At 45.7% G+C, this 27,500-nt stretch overlaps 2 protein-coding genes across 7 annotated transcripts in view; both read right to left on the reverse strand.

The window, feature by feature from the left end:
• The window catches only part of LOC143283746 (uncharacterized), a 146,241-nt gene that overhangs the window by 69,269 nt on the left and 49,472 nt on the right, over positions 1-27,500 (reverse strand). The window lies entirely within an intron of this gene.
• The window catches only part of LOC143283747 (uncharacterized), a 31,591-nt gene continuing 21,617 nt past the window's right edge, over positions 17,527-27,500 (reverse strand). For 4 of the 6 annotated variants that reach the window (XM_076590051.1, XM_076590049.1, XM_076590050.1 and 1 more), the window contains exon 2: positions 17,527-25,884. In XM_076590051.1, coding sequence (XP_076446166.1) covers positions 21,718-24,654 — 2,937 coding nt within the window. In that variant the 5' untranslated portion in view covers positions 24,655-25,884 and the 3' untranslated portion in view covers positions 17,527-21,717. Of the gene's footprint in view, positions 25,885-26,214; positions 26,336-26,445; positions 26,546-27,500 lie in introns of those variants that run through there. The other 2 variants (XM_076590052.1, XM_076590054.1) reach the window with 2 other exon arrangements.

Genomic DNA, 27,500 nt, shown 5'->3' on the forward strand with positions numbered 1-27,500 from the left:
GGTGAGTTATGGGGAGGGGAGGCGGGGGGAAAGGGGGGGGGGCTGTGAGTAAATGTGTATGAGTGGGTTCGTTATTATTATTATTATTATTATTATTATTATTATTATTATCATTCAATTCAGTTCAATTCAGTTCTTCTTCTTCGTTCGTGGGCTGCAACTCCCGCGTTCACTCGTTTGTACACGAGTGGGCTTTTACGTACATGACCGGTTTGAACCAGCCATGTCGGCAGTCATACTCCGTTTTGAGGTGGGTATGTTCTTGTTTCCATAACCCACCGAACGCTGACATGGATTACAGGATCTTTGACGTGCGTATTTGATCTTCTGCTTGCTTATACACACGAAGGGGGTTTAGGCACAAGCAGGTCTGCACATATGTTGACCTGGGAGATCGGAAAAATCTCCACCCTTTACCCACCAGGCGCCGTTACCGAGATTCGAACCCAGGACCTTCAGATTGAAAGTCCATCGCTTTAATCATTCGGCTATTGCTCCCGTCATTTCTTTGAATTAATCCCTTTAATTGTGTAAATCCCATGACCAATTCAATTCAAAATACTTTTTTGTCTGCTTCAACCAAAACAGAAAATTCTCTTTCGGCTCACTTGATATGCCCGTCAGCAAATATCAAAGAGAAAAACGAACAGCTGACACAGCCTTCACTGATCACCACGCACACATCAGTTATGTAAAAAGAAAAACACCTGGGTAAGATTGTATTACATTAAAAGATAGACTGAAACAAATGTGTGTGTTTTTAGTGCGCGCGCGTGTGTGTGTATGTGTGTGTGTGTGTGTGTGTGTGTAATGATGATGATGATGATTTTTTTTATACAGGCAAAATGATCATATGAAGATGAGGGGCTCAGTGAGTGAATGTGTATGAGTGTGGGTTTTTAAAGTTATTTTTTCAATATCCAAAAAAAATTTTTTTGATTCATTCAATTCAAAGACATAACTGGATAAGAAATCACATTCACTTGCCTGATTTAGATTTTTTTTTAAATTAGAAAACGTACATAAAGCAAAAACATTATTTACTGTATCACATCTATACTAGACTGTTTTAAAATGAATATATTATGCAATGCCTGTATGTTTTCGAATGTCTTATACGTTTAATGTTGCTTTAAAAAAAAAAAAATTAAAGAAATGCTGAATGTTTTCGAGTTGAGTAATTGTCCACGTTTGTGTTGCCGCACCTGATGTAATTTCTATTTATAAGATAGAAAAGTTATTCTTATCTTATCTTATTAATACATATGACTATTAAAGGGGGGGGGGGGGGGAAGGGGGAGGGGGGGGGGGAGAGAGTGAATGGGTTTTACATTTTAAACAGTCCTGTTTGTATTCCATGGTTCGTTTGATTCCCATAATAACTCACCCGCTCAAAACACAAGTGATTTAACAAAGGCAGTGCACACGCGTGCTGACAATTCATTTCAAGGAAACCGACTCCAACTGCCTTGGTAAAAAACATCTCTTCGCGGACCATTTCATTTTTTCTTAAGTACATACCACGTTTCGTTTTCAGATTGTGACATGTGGAAGTTAAACATGTGGATTTTACTACTTCTACTGCTACAGTATTGTGACATGGGAAGATAACTTTGGAATTTACTTCTTCTGCTTCCTCATTCAGGGAAGGCCACTCCCACATTCACTGGTCTCTGAGAGAGAGCAGTTTCCCTGTGTATGACAATGACCGACTCCGCCCACAAACACTCATACGTATGACTAACAGATACAAAACTATGTGCCAGTAACTTTAGCCCCACCCTCCCGATAAATATCCAGCCACAACATCCGCCACAATTAATGATTTTCTTTTCTCTCAAGCGAATAAACAACATTCATATTCAATCAGAAACAATCCGCAGTCGATATATACATCCAAATATCGTTAAAAAAAAACGCAATCAAGCCACCCCCGCCCCCTCCCCAACGCGCACAACGACAACAATTACCACCAATGCATCTGCTTTACCACTTGCATCAGTTTACCAACAGCAAACAGTTATTACTGGAGATCTACCCAAAAGCACACACGTCACCTAAGCAGTTGTGTCTTCACAAAACATCCCAAACACACCTGCACACCAAATGAAAGATAAAGATAACACGTACAGTGTGACACACATACACACAGACGGGCGTACCGCGCACACAAGTACACACACACACACACACACACACACACACACACACACGCACGCACGCACGCACGCACTCACACACACTCAAAGAGAGAGAGAGAGAGACGTTTGACGCTTTGACACTTTGCAGTCATTGACCATGAGATCGATATGACATTGGTGACTGCGTCAACATACTTTCAATAAGAGGAAAGAGGTAAGAGAGAGAGAGAGAGAGTTAACAGAAAGAAGAAGAAAAAAGAAAAAAACAAAAAGAGACAGAGAGAGAGAGGGGGAGGGAGTTAATATAAAAAGAAGGAAAAAAAAGAGTGAGAGAGAGGGGGAAAGGAGAGAGGGAGATGAAAAAAGTGAGAGAGAGAGAGAGAGAGAGGGAGGGAGAGATGGTGTGGGGAGGGAGAGAGGGAGAGATGAGAGAGAGAAGGGGGGGGGGGGAAGGAGAGAAAGATGGTGTGGGGAGGAAGAGAAAAGAGAGAGAGAGGGACAGAGAGAGACAGGCAGACAGAGAAACAGAGACAGACTGACAGACAGAGGGAAAAATCAGCAGGTAAGAGTGTGACCCAATGGTTGATAAGGACGCACGGCGCCTTTCACGACACTTCCCGGTTCAGTCAATGACTTACTTGACTTACTTATTCCTCTTGATTCCGTGGGGAACATAGGGCCGCAACAACACTCCTCCAACGCACCCGGCTCTGGCTGGTCCTCTTCAGTTCGGCCCACGTCATTCCGGCCGCCCTTGTCTCTGCCTCAATGCTTCTCCGCCAGGTCTGCTTCGGACGGCCAACTTTCCTTTTCCCCTGTGGGTTCCAATCAAGAGCCTGTCTTGTGATGTTTGTTGCAGGCTTGCGTAGTGTGTGGCCTATCCATCCCCATTTCCGTTTCTTGATTTCCGTCTCCAGTGGGGTCTGTTTTGCCATGTTCCAAAGTTCTTCATTGGAGACAACCTCTGGCCATCTGATGTTCAGGATGTTTCTTAGACATCTGTTGGTGAATGTCTGAAGCTTGTGGGTGCTGGTCTTTGTCACTCTCCACGTCTCTGAGCCATAGAGTAGAACCGACTTCACGTTGGTGTTAAAAATCCGGATCTTGTTGCGGATTGAGAGGGCTGTCGATCTCCAGATTGGTCGAAGGGTGTTGAAGGCGTGTCTTGCTTTGTTGATACGGCTCTTGATGTCTTCGTCCGTCCCCCCGTCTTTGCTGACAACACTGCCTAGGTAGACAAACTTGTCAACCTCCTTGATGTTCTCTTGATGTAGTTGCACTGGATCTTGCTTCTTGTTGTTGACCCTCATGACCTCTGTTTTCCCAATGTTGATTTGGAGTCCAGTCTTCTCAGCTTCTTCTGCCACACGACATAGTTTCTCCTGCGCATCTTGCTGCCTGTGGGAGAGAAGACTTATGTCATCTGCGAAGTCTAGGTCCTCCAGCTGTTTAGTGAAAGTCCACTGTATGCCTGTCCTCCGATCTGCTGTAGACTGCCTCATGACCCAGTCAACCACCATCAGGAAAATGGTCGGTGAGAGCAAACAACCCTGACGGACGCCGGTTTGCACACTGAAAGGTTCCGTCAGTTTCCCGTCGTGGATCACTTGACAGGTGGCGTCTTCGTACATTTGCTGGATGATGGTTACAAACTTTGGTGGAAATCCATAGTGGTACATCAGTCTCCAGATGACATCTCGGTCGACACTGTCAAAAGCTTTTTGAAAGTCGACAAAGACTGTGTACAGGGGGGTCTGCCACTCCAGGGACTGCTCGATGATGATGCGCATGGTTGCGATGTGATCCGTGCACGAGCGATCTTGTCGGAAGCCTGCTTGTTCGTCCCGAAGTGTCTTGTCCAAAGCGTTCTTCAGTCTCTCAAGAATGATTCTGCTCAGTACCTTGCCCGGAATAGACAACAGCATGATTCCCCGCCAGCTGTTGCAGGATGAAAGGTCCCCTTTCTTTGGCAGCTTTACAAGATGTCCTCTTTTCCAGTCTTTTGGCACTCGCTCCTGTTCCCAGATCTTGCAAAGGAGAGGGTGCAGCATCTCAGTTGAAGTCTGGATGTCGGCCTTCAGAGCTTCAGGTGGAATTCCATCTGGGCCGGCTGCCTTTCCTGACTTGAGGGACTTGATGGCCTTGACGATCTCGGTCTTGTTGGGAGGGTTGGTGTTGATGTCGAGGAGCTTGGTAGGTGGCGGGATGTCTGGTGGGGCGGGTGGTGCTGGTCGGTTGAGCGTTTCTTTGAAATGCTCCGCCCATCTTGTTCTCTGCTGTTCTTCGCCAAGGATGGTGTTTCCGTCTTTGTCCTTGACGGGCCGGCTTGGGTTGCTGTTTTTCCCGGAGAGTGTCCTGGTGATCTCATACAGGCGCTTCATGTTCCGCTGACCTGCTGCACTCTCAGCTTCTGCTGTCAGTTCCTCGATGTAGGTTCTTTTATCTTTTCTCGCACTTCGCTTTACTTGTCGGTTCGTCTCCCGGTACTGTGCTTGTAGCTCATGTCTCTCGGCTTGATCTTGCGTGCAGTTGATCTGGTCTTTCAAATGCTTCCTCTCAGTGATGAGTGTCCAGGTGTCTGTTGATAGCCACTCTTTGTGCTTCCTCGTTTTCTTGCCCAGGACTGTTTTGCAAGTTGTGGTTCAGTCAATGCGGGACTTTATTCCATTCAGCTTGGCCCGCTGCCCTGCCCACCACACACGGCGCAACTGGGACTGCTGACACTGTGGTCCATACAGTACGTCACACAAGTAAATATCACACACAAAAAAAACAAGAAAACAAGAGGCAAAGCCTTCAAGACTCACTTGTGCTCCGCGCTTTATCCAGTAAAGGAATCATGTGGAGAGAAAAAAAAAGAAAGAAAAAAAATGATTGAAAAGTGCTCTGTATTAAATATGATATATAAAATAAGCTTTGGAGAAAAAAGTAAGAAAGAAAGAAAGAAGAAGAAAGAAAAAAAAAAAGGTATGAGAGTTGGATCGAACCATGCATGTGTAGTTCCGAAGCAAGCAGACTAATCCCCACTGCTGCAGCGCATCTGACGTCATTTGACTCATTTTAATACTTAAAGCAATGTTGACGTTTTCTTCTTCCTGCGATAAATAGATGTGGTTGTAGTGGACGTAATAACGCCGTTTAAATAATGTTTTCTGTGTGTTTTATTATAGCTCGATTATTTTTCTTTATTTCGGCGGTAAAGGAGACTTTGCTATCCCTTCAAGCACAAAGCAACACATGGTAGATCTCTAGATCTGCTCGAACCAGTCGAAGGCAGGCCGGGGGGTACCCGTTATGCCGCCGTCCCGCTATGCCGCCGACCCGTTATGCCGCCGTCCCGCTATTCGATGATTTTTGAACAAGCTTTTCTCGGCTGTTTATGAATCAATCTTAGTAAAATTTGGATCAAAGCTCGGGGGCTATGATGTCTACCGAATGTATGAGTTGAGACCCATTTGCGCCATTTGTGACGTCACAGTGGCGCAAATTGCCAAAATTTTGATCACTAATATCTCTGCTGTTTATCAACGGATTTCCTCCAAATTTCAGTTATGTGTTCATTATACTAGGGACTATAAACGGTATAAGTAATAAGTTCACGATGACGTAAATCATGTTCTATTTTTAGAATGCGCAGTTCTCTACGCAAACAAGCTTTTCTCAGCTGTTTATGAACCGATCTTTACGAAATTTGAAACAAAGGTCGTAGCCTATGAGGATTCGCGAATGCATACGTTTGGACCCAGTTGCGCCATTTGTGACGTTACTGTGACCCAAATGTCAAATAAAAAGGGAGATTATTAGTATGGCTTGCCCATCTTGTTTTGTCTTTTTTGTGACAAAAGACAATCCGTAAACGGGTCGGCGGCACAACGATACGCTCCCGTCGAGGCCTTCAAGGAGCTGAAAGAAACGATCGATTCAGTTTTTCTTTTATGTTCATTCCAGTTAATTCAGTGTCCACTTTAGAATATGTATATGCAGTAAACACGTCGATAGTGTAGTTAGTATTACTGTATGTGTTCTGTCCAAAATTTGTATTTCTTTCCTTTTCATTGTGAACAAGAAAAACGAGGTCATGTCTTCAAATACAACCTACCTGCTAGTAGGCTTAATAGTCAGAGAAAATGGCAATGTTAAAGTTTACCACGGACACACAGACACACACACAGACAACCGAACACCGGGTTAAAACACAGACTCACTTTGTTAACACAAGTGAGTCAAGACAGAAGATGAAAACCAATCTACGTACAGTTCAGCCGCTTGTCTGTTTGTCTGTATGTCGGTCTGTTCATCTTTTTTTTTTTTTTAGGAATATACTAAAAACACAACACATGTACAAAAGTGCGCAATAACATACCTCTACACAAGAAAAAAAACAACGCATACATATGTATCTGCACACCAGGAGAATACCACAAATTCCAGGTATGAACAATTACACACACACACACACACAAGACAAAAACACCATACACACACGCACACAAGCAATAACAACAACACTGCTTCATGCAAACTTATACCCCCGTGATCTTCACCACCAAAAACATTTCCCCATGACCCTTTCACAGTCCCTGAAGTCGAGCCTTAAATGAAAAGGAACAGACCGAAGTAATTAGTAAGGGAGAGAGAAAGAAAGAGAGTGGGACATAGGGAGAGAAAGAGAGAGAGAGAGTGAGTGGGAGAGAGTGAGAGAAAGAGAGAGAAGCCGATGTAAACAGTAACAATGATAATAACCAACCAACCAACTAACCACCACCACCACCACCACCACGCACACACACACACACACACACAAACACACACACACACACACACACACACACACACACACACACACAAAATAGGAGAGGTAAAAACTCTTCCTTAACTTTGGCGTGGCTACCACTAAATTAAGCGTGCAAATCATTGAAGGGACCAAGGACCTCTGCGTTTGTGCAGGCGTATTGTACCCATGGCGTGCCCGTGAATTAATTGTAACTCTAAATTTTGTTATGCTAAATCTTGCATATTCTTATTTCAGCAACAACACGGATGCTGACCTGGGTTACAGGATCTTTATACACATGAACTGATAAAGGGAGTATCAGAACCAGTTGTTCTGCTTATGTTGTTGACCATGGGGATCGGAAAAAAGGAATTCCCACCCATGATCCACAAGACAGTGTTCTCTAATACATCAATGAATATGACAGAATTGTTATATAAACACCACCCACCCCCCAACACCCAACAAACAACAAACAACAACAACAAAACCAAAACTAAAAAAAAAATAACAACGAAATATTGCCGGACTGAAGCCATTGCTGATGTGAAGCTGTCGACAATATCGCAGCATGCAACGAAGGGACAGGTTTCTGTCGAAAATCAATACCGTCCTGCAGTCATCCCTGTAGCTTTTGAGCCTTCAGCTCTGAAACTTCACTCACAGCAAAAAAGAAGGAGGAGGAGAAGAAGAAGAAGAAGAAGAAGAAGAAGACGAAGAAGAAGAAGAAGAAAAAGAAGAAGAAGAAGAAGAAAAGAACGCTTCCCTACAACCACTGATGACTGAATCGCTTCTTAACTTCCCTTCATGTATGTATGAAACGGTGGTAAGAGAGGATTTTATCCAGCTTTCCCATGCCGAGCCCTAGACACAGTGGATATGAATCCACTGCCCTTATGGTCGTAAAAGGCAATTGGATTATAACATATCTGTATTGTATTGTATTGTATTGTATTGTTATGGTCGTGTCGTGTCGTGTCGTGTCGTGTCGCGTGTCGTGTCGTGTCGTGTGGTGCCGTGTCGTGTGTCGTGTCGTGTGTCGTGTCGTGTCGTGTCGTGCCGTGTCGTGTCGTGTCGTGTCGTGTCGCGTGTCGTGTCGTGTCGTGTGGTGCCGTGTCGTGTGTCGTGTCGTGTGTCGTGTCGTGTCGTGTCGTGTCGTGTCGTGTCGTGTCGTGTCGTGTCGTGTCGTGCCGTGCCGCGCCGTGCCGTGTGTCGTGTCGTGTCGTGTCGCGTCGCGTCGTGTCGTGTCGTGTCGCGTGTCGTGTCGTGTCGTGTCGTGTCGTGTCGAACTGTATTGTACTGTACTGTTGTTCTTCTTCTTTCCGTTACACGACCAACATCGACTTGCCGATGATTGTATCGTGGTTGATGCATGCTGTGCATTTCCGTGTTCTCCATAACCCACCGAACACTGACATGGATTACAGGATCTTTAACGTGCGTATTTGATTTTCTGCGTGCGTATACACACGAAGGAGGTTCAGGCACTAGCAGGTCTGCACATAATGTTGACCTGGGAGATGGGGAAAAAATCTCCACCTTTTACCAACCAGGCGCCGTCACCGAGATTCGAACCCGGGACCCTCAGATTGAAAATCCCACGCTTATTATAACCACTTGGCTATTTGCGCCCGTCAAATTGTATTGTATTCCCTTCACCAACCTGCCAGGTACCCATCAATACCACGGTGGAGTGAGGAAAATCGGAGTAAAGTGCTCTTCCCGGCAACGACACACTATGCCGAAATGGGGCCTGAAACACTGATCACTTCTACCCCAACCCCTTCGTCGCAAATCTGTCTTTAACTGAAATATTGGTCACAGTCTGTTTTCTGACGCTTCTTTCCCCCTTTCTATATGGTAAAACGAAGACGCCATGGTTTTGATATCATTATCATGCTCTCTCTCTCTCTCTCTCTCTCTCTCTCTCTCTCTGTGTATCTATGTATATACGTATACATATGTATGTACACACACACACACACACACACACATATATATATATATATATATAAATTATATGTATATATATATATACTGCTGTTCTTTTTTTATCAGGCAACGGAACCACTTCAGAGTTTCTGGGAACACACCAGACATCGTCAAAATGGTCAGATTGAGAAAAACAAACAAACATGTGCATCCATAACGGACACACCGCCCAACCGGCCGACAGACAGACAGACAGAAAGACCGACAGAAAGCAATGCAAGTGTGTTCGAAGCAAAAAAAAAACACACACAAAAAAAAGAAACCCCCCCCAAAAAAAACCCACAACAAACCAGCCACACAGTGCAGTGCAAAAAAAAAAACCCCACAAAAAAACCAAAACAACAACAACCAAAAAAAAAAAAAAAAAAGTAGGGCGTTTAACACGAACAGGACCAGGATGTGACCCAGGATTTCCACACACACACACACACTGCTGTGGCCTTTGTCTTGACCAGAGATCTCACCCACTTCCCCAATCACACGTCGCCCCATCCTTCCAGATCATCAGGAACGCCCTCCCCACCCCCCCACCACCACCACCACCACACCCCCTCTCCCCCCCAAACCCCGCTCAGGCCCTGCGAGCCTCGCTGTATCTACCTAGCTAATTATAGCCCGCTACAGTGCGTCATCATCCTGATGATGGTATTGTTCCCTTGTCATCCGCCTGCCTTTACCTCATCACTTGTTTCGGCTCCAGTGGAGTGGCCTGATTGGACGGGAAAGTCGGTCATCATTCGAGTGCCGCAGAGGGCACGATAGTCACGATCGCGACAAAATATTGTAGGATTCATCAGCAAAATAAACAAACTAACAACGGCAACATAACTATAAATAACTATATATATATATATATATATATATATGTATGTATATAATTTTATATACATACATACATATATATATAACTATATATATATATAACTATATATATATATATATATATATCAGTGTGTGTGTGTGTGTGTGTGTGTGTGTGTGTGTGTGTGTGTGTGTGTGTGATGGACGTATTGCTGACAGACTGGTGTGTGTGTGTGTGTGTGTGTGTGTGTGTGTGTGCGCGCGCGCGCGTGAGTGCGTGTGTGTGTGTGTGCGTGTGTGTGTGTGCATGACAAACTAAAAATAATGGGAGGTTTTGGGGGGTGGAGTGGTGATCGGGAAGGGTGGGGAAGAGCAGACTACTACAGTTTGTGTTTGTTGGGTTTCACGGACACTTAGGCAAGGTTCAAAGTTGGGGAGGGGGAGGGGGAGGAAGGGGATTGGGGGGGGGGTGGAGGGGGGGGGGGGGGGGCACTAAAGCCTCGGTCGATGAAGGCAAGGTATCTTTTTTTTTTTTTCATGGCGAAAGAAATGGAATCTTTCCCATCAGACATACTGGTTGATTGTAGATATCCTGTTAAACTAGTGATGTTCATAGTTCTGATTGTTAACGTTTAAAAGGGAGGGGGGGGGGAGGTTGAATGGGGGAGATGGGGGAGGTAAACCGGACACAAGGAAGGTGGGATCAATAGAAGAACAATTCAAATTCTTCTTCTTCTTCTTCTTCGTTCGTGGGCTGCAACTCTCACGTTCACTCGTATATGTACACGAGTAGGCTTTTACGCGTAGGACCGTTTTTTTTTTTTACCCCTCGAAGAAGGCAACCATACTCCGTTTTCGGGTGTGTAACATTTAAAACGAATATTTAAGTACAGTTACAGGAAATTGCTTCCTCCTCTTCTTATTTTTCTCTGCTTGTCATTGCTCTCAAATGTGTGTGATTTTTACGACTGATTTTACCCCACAAATTCAAAGCCAGAGAGAGAGAGAGGGGGGTGAGGGGGGACAGACAGAGACAGAGGGAGAGAGAGGCGGGCAGATAGGGAGATGAGAGGGGGAGGAGAGAGAGAGAGAGAGAGAGAGAGAGAGTTAGGGAGAGAACGAACGAACGAACGAACGCTTTACTGTGGTCAGGCTCAGGTTGTTCATGTCAGAAATGTAACGAACTATGCCAACTGATGAGCTGTACACTTCATCAAAACATGCAACCCACGCCATGCGATTAATTATCATTAGTGTCATACAAAGTCTGTGTAACCACACTTTTTGTTTTCAAATCGGTCGACAAGTGAAAAAGAATCACGCAGCAAAATTTATCATGATATATCCAGATCAGGATTTCCATTTAAAGCACTTTTACAACCGTTTGAATTTGTGTATTTAAACGTATTAAAAGTAAACTGTCCATTTTCTTAGCCGACTCCTCAAGACAAGACATTATCTGTCGGCAAGACATCTGGCAGTACATCGCTGTCATGTTGAGAACTGTCCACATCTGGGTCAATGATATTCGTGTTCTGCGGCATGATATTCGTGACATTTTCGTCCAACTCACACATTTCTGCACCGCAATGCATGTCGGCACCAGTGGCTTGAGAGAGAGACACACATAGACAGACAGACAGACAGACACAGAGATAGAGTGAGAGAGAGGGAGAGAGAGGGAGAGAGAGGCGGGCATATAGGGAGAGGAAAGGAGAGGACAGGAGAAGGGAGAGAGACAGACAGACAGACAGGATCTTAAGCCAGAGTGAAACAGGGAGAGTGAAAGGGGTGGATGAGAGGGGGAGATACAGAGAGAGAGAGAGAGAGAGAAGGAGGAGCAGCAGCAGCATCAGCAGAGAGGGAGACGCATACATTGACACACATACACACAGAAAAATCAACAACAGACTACAGGTAACAGAACTATGTACGACGCAAAACGACTGTGCCAATTGACCTGAACGAGTCATACATCATTTTCTTTTCACGGAATTTCTCTGCCCGCGCGAACACACACACACACACACACACACACACACACACACACACACACACACACATCCTCCCACCCACACTGTAACAGTTACGAAAGCCGCTCATGCTCCCAAGCCTTTTTTGTGAGAAACAGATTCGTCCCTAATCCGTGACGGACGCCTCACACCAGGACAACGAGTCGTGCGTGATGCAATGCGGATCTTTTAACTGACCCCCTAAATCCAGTCTGTCAGGAATACGTCCATCACCCCCCCCCCCCCTTCCCTCCCCACACACACACCCACACACACAGAACTTACTCCACCTCCCCTCAAGTTCCGTCACCCACACACGACAAATAACAGTCTGCCTCTGTCATCGTCTGGATCAGGCGATGTGAGTGGTGGTGGTGGTGGTGGTTGCAGTGGTGGTGATGGTGGTGGTAGTGGTGGCGACTATGGCGGTGGTTACTCTATTACCGTTGGGGGTGGTTTAAGTAAAAGGAATTGGAAGGGGCTGATGGTGGTGGCAGAGGTGGTGATTTTTTGCAATGATGGTGGTGGTAGTATTGCCGTTGGTGGCGGTTAAAGTAAAAAAAAAAAATTGTAAGGGGCTGGTAGTGGTGGTGGCAGTGGTGGTGGTGGAAATGGTGGTCGTGTCTGCATTGACAGTGGTGGTGGTGGAAATGGTGGTCGTGTCTGCATTGACAGTGGTGGTGGTAGTAGTGGTGATTGATGCAATGTTGGTGGTCACGGTGGTGGTGACAGTAGTGGTGGCAGTACTTCCGTTGGTGCTGGTCTAAGTATAAAAGATTGAAAGGGGCTGGTAGTGGAGGAGGAGGTGGTGGTGGTGGTGGTGGTGGCGGCAATGGTGGTTGCGTTTGCACTGACTAGTGGTGGTGGCAGTGGTATAGGATTAAGTGGGAGATAAAGTAACAGGACTGGTGGCGGTGCTGATGGTGGGGGTGGTAGTGGTGGCGGCAGATGTGATGGTGGCCAGAGGAACAGGACTTGAGGGCGGCTGTGGCTGTGGTGGTGGTGGTGACGGTGGGTTACAGAAACAGGATATGGAAGAGGGGTCAGAGTGGGTGGGTGAGTGAGACTGAGGGGCGAGGGGGGGGGGGAGTGGGGGTGACGTGCTGCTTGGTGGCAGTCACTGCAAAGCAGGTTATCATTACAGAAGTCCTGAAAATGATAATCATAGGGTGACTTTCCGGGGTCAGCCCCTTTTGGTGGGACTTGCACACTGTGTCGTGGGCTTAAAAATAGATTTAAAAAAAAAACCAATAAAGAGAAAAACAAAACAAAAAGAAAAAGGTAAAGATTTTCCTGCCTGGTCAAGGACTGATACCAGTTGGTTTAAACAGCATTTCATTTCAAATTGTCAGATTACAAATACAGTGAATCTGGCAGGACAAGATGCAGAAAGTCTTATATCAGGTTCTGTCGTTATCTACACACACACACATATATATATATATGTGTGTGTGTGTGTGTGTAGCGGTATTCTGCACACTGCCGGTACTTTGTTACAAGGACTAAAGTGAAAGAAGCAAACTGTGAACAAAGGAATACAGAGAGAGAGAGAGAGAGAGAGAGGGGGGGGGGGGGGTTCGGGGGGGAGATTTTTTAGTTGAGAAACATGATGGGGAGGCACCACAGACAATACGATGGTGTTTCAGTCTCCATGGTGGAAAATCACACCCGTCGCCTTCCTCCAACCTGCCATTATTGAATGGTTCAACCGGAGATAAGATCCCCAAAATAAGAAATAGAAAGATTTATAAATTGGCTTATTTTGATGAAAATGATAACATTCAAAATTCATGTGAAAATTAATATTTTCAATCACCAGCCAGTGTTATGGGATCTTAAACACACTTATTCCTATTATAACAAGAGAAGCAAGGCCTTCAAGACTCATTTGTGATACACTTTTAAAAAAATCTAATCGTTAAAATGTGTTCTGCATTTGTTATTATAAAGCTTCGCGTAAAAAAAAAAAAGAAAAAAAGTCCTAACCAGATTCGATTTAAGTCCCCAAGCATTAATTACAGAGTAATTTCCCTTTTTTACTATCTGCACCAAAACGTTTGCAAAATAAATAAAACTTCCATGCTTAGCAAAAGAAGTCCCTGTTTGAACAAAAAATGATAATTATGACTGCTCTTGTTGTTGGGTCAGAATATCAGATCAAAGTGCCAAGTTTAGAGAATAAAAAAAATATAAATATAACAGTAAATGCAGTTTGCATATAATTAGGCTTCATTTTTTATTTTTTGTGTGTCCAACCCAGAGGTGCAATATTGTTTTAAACAAGATGACTGGAAAGAACTGAATTTTTCCTTTTTTTATGCCTAATTTGGTGACAACTGACAAAGTATTTGCAGAGAAAATGTCAATGTTAAAGTTTACCACGGACGCACAGACACAGACACACACACACACACAGACAACCGAACACCGGGTTAAAACATAGACTCACTTTGTTTACACAAGTGAGTCAAAAAAGAAAAAGAAAACACCCAAATGAGTTTCGAATCATTTTGTTGTTGTAGTTGTTATAAAACTGCTGTAAAAATGATTTGATCTGGCCTTCGAGGTTGGCTGAACCATTTGATCCATGAAGTGTGGAATATAATGGAACGTCGGTCAGATGGTTGTTTTTATCCTGATTACCTTTTAGCACCCCTACCCCCTCCTTTATTTATTTATTTTTATTTATTTTCTTTTTTTTACTTTTCTATCTCTCTCTCCCACCCCTCTCTCTCTCTCTTCCATGCGATCAAACGGAGAAACCATCTACTCAGACATAATACAGTAAAATGTCAAGTCCGTGAACAGTATGATATTGTGTGGTGCTATGCATGTATGATGATACCCCATCCCGTGCCCATCCCCAGTCCCCTGGTTTTGAATTACGGTCCATGGCCCAAGTTCATTAAAACATTTTCGTTCGTTTGTTCGTTCGCTCGTTTCTCTGTGTGTGTGTGTGTGTGGGGGGGGGGGGGGGGGGGGTACTGACCTTTAAAGACCACGATCCGTGCAACCAGGACTGGTTTATTACTCTTCTGCCACAACAAATTTCTGTGTGTGCGTGAAAGTCCGGTTGTTCACCACAGGGAGACCGCGTCGCTATAGTGTAGCGCTAACCCCCCCCCCCCCCCCGGACCCCCCCCTACCCCCCCTTCCACCAGGCCCCCACACCCCCCGCCCCATTTCTATATCTATTTATATGTGTGTGTATGTGTGTGTGTGTGTGCGCGCGCGCATACATATGTAGGTGTACACACACACACACACACACACACACACACACACACACACACATACGAACCTCTCCCCCACACAACACTGAAGGTCCAGGGAAGGGGGAGAAAACACTGTCGAGTATAGGGGGAGGAGGGGGAGGGGGTAGACGGGGGAAGGGGGTGGGGGGGGGGGGGGGTTCGATCCCGAGTGTTCAGATTCTTTCGCTCGGACGCGTTACCATCGGGCCACACCACACCACAATGAAATCATATATACATATATATGATTTCAGTCACGCTGGCCATGTGAATATGGCGAGAACCCTGAAGTGTCTGCAGACTGCAGAAACCAGCATACTTTTCTTGTACTTACAACGAGCATTGACAGCCCGGGGTGGGTCAGGAAAAAGGTGGGTCTGTGTAGGAAATTCAACACCGGAGCAACAACAACTAAAGAAAAAAAAAAAGAAGAAAAAAAAAAAAAAAAAGACGCGGGTCGACAAAACACTTCACACAAAATATAAGAACAATAAAAAAACAACAACAACAACAACAAAAAAAAACAAAAAAAAACCCACCGGATGCACTCAAACTGAAATTTGATCTTGTTCCAATGGATCGTAACAAATTCACACACACACACACACACACACACACACAGAAAAGAAAAAAGAAAAAGAAAAAAGATGGTAGGGGTGGGGGTGACTGGGACGAAAATCCTGCAATTATATTTTCCCTGAAAGGAAAAGCAGAAATAATGAGCAGCTCCTCCTGGACGTGACAGCAACCGGGCCCACACGTACGTTTTCATGGAAACTGACACGACAACACACACGTGTGTGTGTGTGTGTGTGTGTGTGTGTGTGTGTATGTGTGTGTGTGTGTGTGTGTGTGTGTGTGTGTTTGTGTGTGTGAGTGTATGTTTGTGTGTGTGTGTGTGTGTTATTATGTGTGCGCGCACATGTGTGTGTGTGTGTGTGTGCGGTGCGTGCATTTGTGAGTATGCACAAGTTTTTGTTGTTGTTGATGATATGCACTTGTATGTATCCTAATTTCTATTGTATCTGTGTTTGTGTATGATTTTCGATTTATGTTCGTACCTTGTTATGTACTATCCCCCCCCTCCCCAATATTCCTTGTGACCCCGGTACACTTGGCAATAAAGACATTCTATTATATATATATATATATATATATATATATAATTTTTAGAAAAGAATGACGTGCACGGCAATACCAAGGGAGGAGTTCAGACACTTGACTTGAACCTGGTCAAGCGACGAAAAGACCAATCGCAATGATTGATTTGTTTTGTCATCGTTACGATTTTTTCCCCTTCTTTTTAACACTTGACCCGGACTGCCGGGAAAAACGCGGGTTTACACAACAGCAGAAATCACGGCTCTTAACAGACGGGCTGGCCGGGTCCACTTTGCACGGCCAGCTTGGACCGTGTGAAAAGCATGAAAAGGGATTTGGACATGCAGGTTTTTATTTATTTATTTATTTATTTATATATTTATTTTTGCCGGACGATCTATGCACGGACGTATTTTGCACGGCCGGGTCCACAATGCACGCAGCACTGCCATAACTAAGCGACAACTTCTTCCTTCATCCACTTCCTCCCTCCCTTCCTCCGTCCTTCCCCACCTCCTCTCTCCCTTCCTTCCTTCCTCAGTCCTTATATTACCCTGCCCCTTTCTCCCTTCCTTCACACCCACCCCTCTCTCACTCCCGTCCCACGCGTGGCCTCGCCCGACCCCGGATATTCTGATTTTTCGAAGCTCTTATGCTCCCGAACATGGGTGAACAGGATATGCCACGCGAGCAGTGTGCCGATCTCAGCGAAAAAGGGTTGCACTATTATGTAGGGAGGATAATAGAACCGGAGAAAGATTATAAAACATTTCTTTCTTTTCTTAAAAAAAAAAAAGAAAAGAAAAGTAAACACGCACGCACTGCCTGCGTCAACACAATGCGTAAATCCACACACACATGCACACACTCAAACGCACACACACTCAAACGCACACATGCACACACACACACAAACACACACACAAACCCACTCAAAGCGCGTTCGAACAATTCCCTATCTGCTCAGCGTGAAATGTTGGACATTTTCTGTCTAACAATGGCTGTGTGTGTGTGTGTGTGTGTGTGTGTGTGTGGTAAGTACCTCAATGTTCCAATTCTCAAATGGTGGTGCACAAGTCTCTCTTTTCACTGTACTGGATACTGCTTGTGCACACACACACACACACACACACACACACACACACACACGTGTTTGGGTACATACATGTGTGCACGCGCGAAAGCAAATGAGAAAAGAACCAGGAACAAAACGTGATCTTGAGAAGTAAATTGGATTTACCATAGTTCCATCAAAGTTTCATTACACATAATCATATTCAACATGCACAGTTTGGGCCAAACTTTTCTGCACTTTGATTCGGACACAGTCTTTGGAAGTTTGCCATATTGTCTTGCTGATCAGCACAGAAGAGCGCATCAACTGAAGTCAATATTAAGTTCAACAATCCGTGTGTGTGTGTGTGCGTGTGTGTACGCGTGCGCGCACGTGCGCGTGTGTATGTGTCTTTGTATGTTTTATAAGTGTGTGTGTGTGCGTGGGCTTTTTGTTTTGTTGTATTTGTGTGTGTGTGTGTGCGTGCGTGCGTGCGTGTGTGCGTGAATCAGAGAGAGAGAAAGGAAAGTATCTGAGAGAGAAAGAGGGAGAGAGAATTAGAGCCTAAAATAAGCCATTCAACTGCTATTCTAATTTTGAATATGCTGCTTTCTCTAGTTTTCCTCCAGCATGCACACGCATACATTCATTCGGGGCACCCAACACACAGTAATCATTAAAAATTGTATTTTAATTTCCAAACTAATAAAGAAGAGTAAGACAAATCCGGATTTATGTGTCACACAAACCAATGCAAACTGAAACGGTAAAAATACAAACAAAAAACAAACACCGTTTTAGAGACCCGATTTTACTTTGACAGCTCGACATTTGTATGAAGTTTGAATAAGATGCTTCTGGAGTTTTGAACATCAAGTTTAAAACAGAAAGGGTAACTTTGGGACAAAAAAAAAAAAAAAAAAAAAGAGCAGAAACTAGCTTTCTTATATTTCGAATCATTTTATGCAAAAATAGAAAATACTTCTTTTCAAAGACGCGTGCGTGAATTAAAAACAAATAGAAAATAGAAAATACAATGCTTTACAGAGCTGATACCGAAATCTGAAAACAGGATTGTGTAGCTGAAATGGAACTGAAAGAAATGGATAACAACAGAGCGATCATATTTCGCATTCTTCTGCTTGCAATATCTTTCCAATTTTTTTTATACAGCTTTTAGGAACAAAAATTTCAAACACACACACACACACACACACACACAGTGAATAGATGTTCAGTCAAAGAGGTATATGGGTGAGGGTGGGAGGCCGCCTAATTTCATGATTAAAACAAGACACATAGATACTTAACAAATCCCACAGGCACGATGCCAAAAATAATAAATAAAAAAATAAATAAAAATAAAAAACTTTCCCACTTCTCCCTCTTGATTTTTCTCCCTTTCTTCCCCTTGGCCTGGGTTTTCCCTGGAAAGATTTTGTTTTCCATGTCAGGTACACCAGAATAACTGAGGCAGTTGCCACTGCAACACACACATCGTATTGAATCCCGTTAACTCTCGACGAAGCCAGATAAAAGAAAAAAAAAAGAAAAAAAAAGAGAAACGGACGAAAAAGACATAATGCATCTTAATGCACATATAACAATTCGACGACAAAATTACACCCTCATTAAGATGAGTAATATATATATATATATATATATATATATACACACACACACACACACACAAGTTTGCCAAGGACATGTGCAAAATACTGAAATACTCTCACTTCAAATACAGAATTAAAAAAACAACAACAAAAATAAAATAAAAAACTCTTTAAAAAGCTCTGGTCGACGTAAAATAACAAAAGCAAAGCAAATAATAAATGCTGATTATTATCTCACTTCTCAAAAACAAAACAAAAAAAGCACAAAAATAAAAAAGCTTTAAACTACGTAACAGTCATCATCATAATTATTAAGTAAACAAACAAAAAAGTTAAAAGTGCAACCTATCGCTAACAGCAGTGTGAAAGACTGATTACTGAATAACTAGTACACAAAGCGATAACATAAATATATAACAAGTTAATATATATATATATTTTTTTTTTTAATCGAAATAAGTTCAATCTGAAAACACAGTTGCGACAACACCTTTCGTCTATGCAGGGTTTCAAACCAAACGTTCCAAACACAAATTAAGCAGCACAGAAAGCTACAATGCAAATCACAGACTTTTTTTTTTTTTTTTTTTAACAACATGACTGGTGACAGTCGCACAAATTCTGAACCAAAATGAACGGGAATCAGGTCTTTGGACTGACGCCTTTTGCTTGAAACAGCATATTTTGAAATACAGGGATGATGAGTGCAATCACTCGTAATTGTTGGAGCAAGGGAAGGGGAGAAAGTATATGCACGTACACAAACGGGTACTGGAAAAGGCAGCATACACAATGATTACGTTGGACAGTTCGCAACTGCGGACTCGTGAGGGAGAAAATACAATTGTATGCAAATTAGTTACATCGAGGACAATAACAATGGTACGTAAACAAACAGCCACACACATACATACGCATACAACTCTTTCTCTCTCTCTGACACACACACACACGCACGCACGCACGCACACACAGAGTTATGTAAAGTGCGTACACACAGGAGGACCTCAAACTCTCCTCCCCTCTAAAAAAAAAAAAAAAGAACCAGGTACAATAAAACATACACGAAACCGCCACGGAAAAACCAGTAAGTCAACAAAGCAAAACAAAAACACAAAAAAAACCCCACCAATAGCAACAAAGAAACAAATAAATAAAAAAAACACCACCATAAAACAAAGAAAAGAAAAGAAAGAAAAAAGAAAGCACACCCCGGTGTTACTGGGTGGGACGATGTGGGAGACAGAAGACGGGAAGCGCTGTGTGACAAGGCCGAGGGGCGCAAACCGACACCTGCCCGACATTCCTGTGAAACAGGCTCGGCAGTGATCCCCCCACCCCCCCACACGTCCGCCCCACACCCCAGACACTTCCAGACACCAGCTGGCTACTCAGCTAGCCTGCTTGGCCGGGCGTCTCGGGTGGAGTGGGCGGGGGGGGCGATGCTTTCCAGCACATGAGCTTCTGGGGTCTCCATGATGACGAGACGAAGAGGACTTCGTGTGGTACATGAGGTGGAAGAAGAGAGAGAGAGAGAGAGAGAGAGAGAGAGAGAGAGAGAGAGTGTGTGTGTGTGTGTGTGTGCGTGTGTGTGCGCGCGCGAAACAGATACAGAAAAACAGAGACAGAATGTGAAAGATACACAAACGTCTAACACCGAAAACGATGTGATGATGATGACGACAGTGATGAACGTTTCATCGGCAAGATTATGATGGCTTTGCACGTGGTAACGCTGTATTTTTCAACGGAAGTGAAATCATCCCGATATTATGAGGTGACTAACTGCCTTGGGGGAGAGAGACGTGGAGGATAGGGTAAAGAGGAGGGTGAGAAGGGGGGTCGGGGTGGGGGCTAGGGGTCAATAAGTTCAAAATGGTGCTGCAGCATAAAAAGTACAGATAATGGCACCAAAAAAAAACCGTGTCAAAACGACGTGCAAAATGTTACCACCACGAAAAGTTTATACTCACAAGTAAAAAAATAGCGGGAACAAATTATAAATACAAGCTGAAAGCACAATTTATGGCAAGTTGTATTATCAAGTGAAAGTGTGTACTTGCTAGAAATTCTTTCACAGACATGTTCACGATCTTGTCTTCTCACAGACACCCATACATAACATGGTGCACGCGAGTTCCACCCCCGTGCACATAAAAAAGCGTATATTGAACATACATACAATGATCAGTATGACGAGTAAACAGAAATCATAACTTTTTATAGTAATGTGAAGACAAAATGTTAAATCACACAATGAAATCAAAGAAGGAATAACAAAATCAAAAGAAAGCAATGTCATAAACAACAACAAAAAGCTTCAAATAAGCACAATGTATCCCGTACATCGATTCAAACCTCCAATCAAAATAGGAAAAAATGGCAACTAATTCGGACCTAACTACACAGAAACTAGTGTTAACGATGGTCACAAGCTCATGGGGCTAGAAAGGACAAGAAATATCACTGCACTCCAGTAGAATCAATTCCACTTCAGCCACAGCGGAAGTGAAGGAAACAAAAAAGGACCAACTGTTCAACAACAATGGAAAGATGGGCGAAAGACAACAACGCAGTGAGCTGCAACACGTTGGGAAACCGCTTCTTTTAACAAGACCTTTAACAACAAACCTTTAACGAAAAAGGGAAAATTCTTTAAATGTCATGTACAATCAGCATGCAGTGACCAAGCAAACTGTTCAAATATTATGTACGATCAGGATCCAGTTTAACAAGGCTTCTTGGTGAAGGCAAAAGACAGGCGATGAAACACCATCAAGCACAGTGCGTTAGTCGCTAAGGCACTGAATGCTGCGGATGGATTCAAACCGTCATGTCTGCTACCTCAAACGATCACAAACATTTCGGAAAGTGAGAGAGTGGGTGGGGGATGAGTATGGAAGAGCGAGGTAATGGTGGGGAAGTGGGAGGGAGGAAGGGAGGGAGGTTAGGGAAAGCGCGTGGCGGCAGTGACGTCAGTACTCCGTGTCCCTCGGGTGCTTGGTGGTGACGTGGTACTTGAGGTCATCGCCGCGGTAGAAGGCCTGCGGGCAGAGCTGACACTTATAGGGCTTGACGCCCGTGTGGACCCGCACGTGGCGGTCCCTGTTGGGCTTGGCCGTGAAGCTCTTGCCGCAGTAGCTGCACAGGTAGCGGCGGTGCAGGCGCGCGCTGTGCTCCTCCAGCTCGGGGAAGGTGGGGAACTCCTGGCAGCAGTCCTGCACGGGGCACTGCAGCGGGGTCCGCGCGCGGAACGGAACCTCCGGCGTCACCACCTTCTCGAAAGTGGCGGCGGCCTTGCTGCCGTCAGTGGCGGAGGCGGAGCGCGGGGAGGTGCTGGAGGCCCGCGGCATGCTGAGGTCCGTGGGCAGGTCGGGGCTGTGTCGGCCCGGCTCGCTGCTGCAGTAAGACAGGGCCACCCCGTCACGGGCCAGCGCCAGCCGCAGGGGAAGGCTGGGCATCTCGCTGTCCCCGCTCAGCACTGGCTCCTGCTTGATCGCCGCGTCGGGCTCTGAGCGACGGACCTGACTTCCGGATTGGAGAACGCCACTGAGAAGGGAGTAGGTGGTCTTCACCGCTGACTTCTTCTGGGAACTGAGGCTTAGGTCTTGTCCCGTCAGGTGGGGCTGAGCGAGGCTGGTGGACCCGGCAGGTGAGGTGGAGGCCACGCGTGGGTAGGGCTCCGTCCTGATGATAAGGTCCTTGGGCTTCACCAGGGTGATCAACGGGCCAGTCTTGCTGTTTGTCCCCGTGTGAAGCTCCGCTGGATCAGTCACGTGCTCCAGGGAGAACGGCAGAGGGATCATCTTCAGGGGAGACGCTCTGGAGCGGGGCAGGTAGTTCATGATCAGGTTAGCAGCCGCAGACTCGGCGTTCTGAAGGCTCTGGTTCAGGTCTTCGGAACGTGAGGGAAAACCTTGCAGCGATCTCTCGGTCTCCATTCTCTCGGTCTCCATACTGCTGACTTCTCCTGCCGCTCTGTCTACCGTGACGTCTGGTCCTGAAGGGCAGGTCTTTTCAGAGGTGGTTCGATTTCCTGAGGTTTCCTTTTCCATGTCTTCGCTCTCTGATACAGATCTTGGAATATTGGCTTCTCCTTCTTCTTTCACTGGACCCTCTGACGTGTCCATAAGATTGCTTCTGGCTTCGTCAGGATCTGTTGAGCTGCATCCCCGTACCGGCTGATCGTGCTGAGGTTTGTTGAAGGAAGATTCATGAAAGACGGTGATGTGGTCGATGAGCGCGTCTTCATCAGGAAAGCCGACCACGCATTCTGTGCACCATGACTGCCGAGGTCCTCCTTCCATCTCTCCATCTGTGTCTTCTTTTGGTTTCTTCTTCCCTGTATTCCCGTCCTCCGTCAAGTGGATTTTCTCGAAACGTCCGCTGACATTGCCGTTGAAGCATTCTCCTTCTAACTGAGGATGGCCAGCCAAGTCCTGCTGATTGGCGTGTTTGAGGATCTGCTGACGGAGGTGTTGCACAGTGTGGAACTGCCTGGAATACTGCAGCCCTTCAAGGACCTGCGGCAGCTGCAGAGCGTGGGCCTGCTGATGAAGCATGAAGGTCTGGTAGTTCTTCAGCACCGCCGGACAGTAGCAGCACTGGTACTTGTCGAAGTCACGGTCCTGGCTGTGACATTTCACGTGCGCAGTGTAGGTCACGGGGTCGCTGAAGGTCAGGTCGCACGGGGAACAGAAAAACCGGCTGCGGGAAACGTGCGTGAGGGTGCAGGAGCTGGCGCTTCTGTTGTGGCTCAGATGGGTCAGCAGGTGCCTCCCCAGATCCCCTTCCCGCCTGCCCACGAAGGTGCAATAGTCGCAGTGCTCCTCCACGCGGCGTTTGGTGCGGCGAGGAGGGAGCTGGGACATGTACATGTACATGTGACGCTGTCTGCTGTCGCGACGTGCCAGCGCCGCATGGCTCGTGCTGCGCCTGGCAGATCTGTGCACGTGCAGGCGGTGGTGACTCCTGAGGCCGGTGTGGGTGCTGAAGGTGGTCAGACACTGCGTGCACGTGAACAGCGAGTGCTTCTGTCGGTTGTGACGCTCCAGGCTGAAGACGCTGGGCAGACCGAGCCCGCACACCTGACAGCTGAGGTCCTCACGCCGCACGGCGCCGAACCTCCCCCTGCCGTGCCTGGACAGGTGCCGCGAGTGGCGGGAGGAGAGACCGGCGGCCAAGCTCTGGAGGGTGGCGTCGTCCTGCGGCGAGGCGCTGCCCGCCCGGCCCACCACGGACACGTCCTCGTGCGTGGAGGAGGACACGTCGCTGCCGGCGGGGCTGGACAGGAACGCCCGGCCCCTCTCCGCACTGTCGCTGCCGTCGCTGCACTGGCTCAGGGAGTGGCGGGTCATGGAGCGGCCGCCGGCCAGCGGCGTGGGGTCGGACACGTGACCGTCCATCACCTCCTCCTCCTCCGCCCCCCTCCCCTCTGGCTTGGTGGCGTGGGGCTCGCTGACGCTGCGTTGAGGGTAGTCCAGTCGGGAAGCCAGACCGTGGCTCCAGGAGAGATGACGGCCGCTGGCGTCCTCCGCTTCGGCTTGCTGCACGCGGCGCAGGATGTGGGTCTTCTTGTCCACCGGCACCTTCTGCCGCTTCTCCCTCTCCACCTCCACCCCGCCCTCTGCCTGGGACCTGGGACACAGGGGATTGCTGGGGAGCTCACAGGGGGGAGATTTCAAGTGGGTGGGGGAAGGGGGATAACTCCCGTCACGATCCTTGAGCAGCTGCTCGTGAATGGTGACCACGATGGGAGAGCAGTCGTCGCCGTTGTTGTCGTCCTCCAGCGAAATGCAGACGATGCCGTCGATGATAAAGCGCCGATGAGAGTACGCCTCCCGGCACAAGGTGAGGACCGACTCCCGCAGTAGGCGGGTGAACAGCTCCTTTCCCCCGGCCATGCTGGGCATTGTTTGGCTTTTTGGGCAACACGGGTTGGAGCTCTTCTCTAAATTCCTGGTGTATACACTTGACTGATGGGGACAAGCTGCTCGATTTCAACTACTATGAATTTCCGTTCGTCAGTCAACAATCAATTTTAAGTGTTCTGTTATTCAGTCAAGAATCCAATTTAGAAATGAATAAACTAAATCAACAATGCTAACACGAAACAATTAAATCACTGAAACAAGAACAGGGAATGTTTTCAACAGGTGGTAAGTTCAGTTCGTAACAAATAATATACACTCAGATCAATTAATGTTGTACCGACAACAAACAAATCACAAGCATGTAAAGAGTCTGCAATGATCATTATCTATAAAGCGATCAGGCACAAGGCAAAAATAAAACGGTATATCACAAACAGATCGAAACAAAAAAACAGCAAAAATAATATGAATTATTGCATACTTAACTGTAAATATCACGAAAGAGAACAGTCGTAAGAAGACAGCTTTCTTTAGAGTCAAAATGGAGGTTGAACAGCCAAAAGTGAAAGCTGCAAGGCCAAGGAAATCAGTCCAAACTGAAGGAGGCCAACCAGTCTATTACACCGTCACTTGTGTAGGTTAGACACTGCAAGTCGCTGCAATGTTCCTGAAAACAGCCAATAGGATAACCTTTCTTACTCTGGAGCACTTTCTCGGTGATCGACGAACACGGTTTACAAAGCGTAAGTTCAGTCAAGTATAGCTACCTCCCAGTCTAGACAGCTGTTTCCGAGTGAAACTGATGGCATCAGCGAATGGTCACAGGTTAGGGCCCAAGTTGTATTTGAAGTGTCCAAACCGGATGACAACCTCCAGCCAGCTGAAATCGTCAGAGTTTGTTTCTGTGGTAACAACTGTCGTCACTGTCATTGGTTGACGTAACTTGTCCAAAACACGCACGCAATCCTTCAGAAACTGATGTCCAAGACGATTTCTTTACACAGGCGTGATGCTCAACAAACACACACAACAGCACACCAGTCAGTCAGCACGAAGGGCGATTTGTCAGTACCAAAATGGAACACCAAAACAATCCAGCAGGTAGCACACGTTCCTGGCTTTCCAACGCTGGACAACGTTTGGTGATGATGACTGACGTCAGCGACCCGAGGTGAGAAAAAAAGGTTGTGACTGACCACTCCCCTCAGGTGTCTTGGACGTCAAAGGCAGTGGGTAACGACGTCAGAGGCCAATGCCACACCAGTTCGTCTGAAACCAGAAAGAAAAAAAATCGATGTTCAAAAGTGAACGTTAAAACTATATCAGTATAAAAAAACAAAACAAGAAAACAACAACAAAACAAACCAAAAAAAAAAAAAACCCAAAAAGCAACAAACATATGTAACAAACACAAAGAACAGTCGCGAGCACATTGCAGTAACAATACTCGAATCACGATGGAAAAATTCTATGACACGTGACTGAATTATGAACTAGTAAAATAAACGACGTTGTGAAACATTGAAACAACAACTGTATCAATTCCGAACACCATAAAGTTTGTGACCAAACTAATTGTAAAACAGTGAAATGAATGACCTGCGAAACTTTGAAATCAACAAACTCCATCAATTCCAAACACCGAATACTTGTGACCCAAAGTTGTTCGAGCTCTAACGGACCACACACAGACACCATGTCTCTCTCCAGTCCCGCTTTGACTCACTCTCGAACCCAAGTGGTTCCGTGAAAGGAAAGAGAAGTAGGGGTGAAGCAGAAAAGGAAGAGAGACAGGAAGAAAAAGAAAGCACAGCAGAGATGGAGTGTTACCAAACAACAGGACGGACGCGAGACCGGCAGACAAGACAACTGGAGTCTCCACTCATCGCCACGGAAAGTTATGTCGGCAGGACATGTATGTCTCAACGTCACACGTCCCCCCCCCCACCACTGCACCCTCCCCTTTCAGGGGTGGTGTCGACATACAATCTAAATATAGCAAACTTAATTTCCCATTTCCCCGTCTCCTTCCACGAATTAAATTTCCCAGTTGTCCATTACCCGCCCCCACACCTCCTATCCCGAACACGACGCCCACTTCCGTCCCCCACCCCCTCCAATCCTGTGCCGTGGACTTGTTTGCGATACGCTAAACGTCTGTCAACTAAGACATGGAGAAACCGTTCTATGTTGCGTTTTTATTTATTTATTTTTCAATATTAATTTCTTAAATATCTTATTTCATTTTCCAAAGCCCTCTGATCGTTTTCTTTCAACCTTTTCCTCGCTGTTTCTGTTTCTTTCTTTGTCTGTAAAAGAGGACAGTCGCGAATACAAGCTACACCGTACTTCAGTCGCCAGACTGTGCGCAACTAATCCGGACTGACGATTCGTGCCAACCGCCACGGACCACAACGACCGGTTCAACTGATTTCCAAAGCTAGGTGCAAGGGTCCAGACATGAGCATGGCCGGTTTCTGCCCCCCTCTGCCCCCACACTCTGGATTTCCGAGGAATGACGTAGTGGGCCACACATAGCCGACAAGTCATTGTTCTCTCTCCGGGAATCGCTAATCGGCTTGGCACCGTTCCTTAGTAAATGAAGCACTCGATGGCCGCCTGTCGTTTTAAAACATTCAAGTGGACAGCCTGGTGTCTTACGAGAACAATTTTAATTCGGCTTACTGTTTCTTTTGCTTCTTCTACGTTCACTACTACTACGACCACTACTATTACTACTACAATATTATTATTATTGTTGTTCATGTTGCTGTTTTATTATTATTATTATTATGTATTTTTATCTATTTACTTTTCAATGCAGACTGACGCTCATAGCACCCAGGTAACGTGGCGTTTACAATTAAAACAAAAAGTTATAGATA

This window comes from Babylonia areolata, chromosome 7, assembly GCF_041734735.1.
Source record: "Babylonia areolata isolate BAREFJ2019XMU chromosome 7, ASM4173473v1, whole genome shotgun sequence".
Taxonomy (NCBI): Eukaryota; Metazoa; Mollusca; class Gastropoda; order Neogastropoda; family Buccinidae; genus Babylonia; species Babylonia areolata.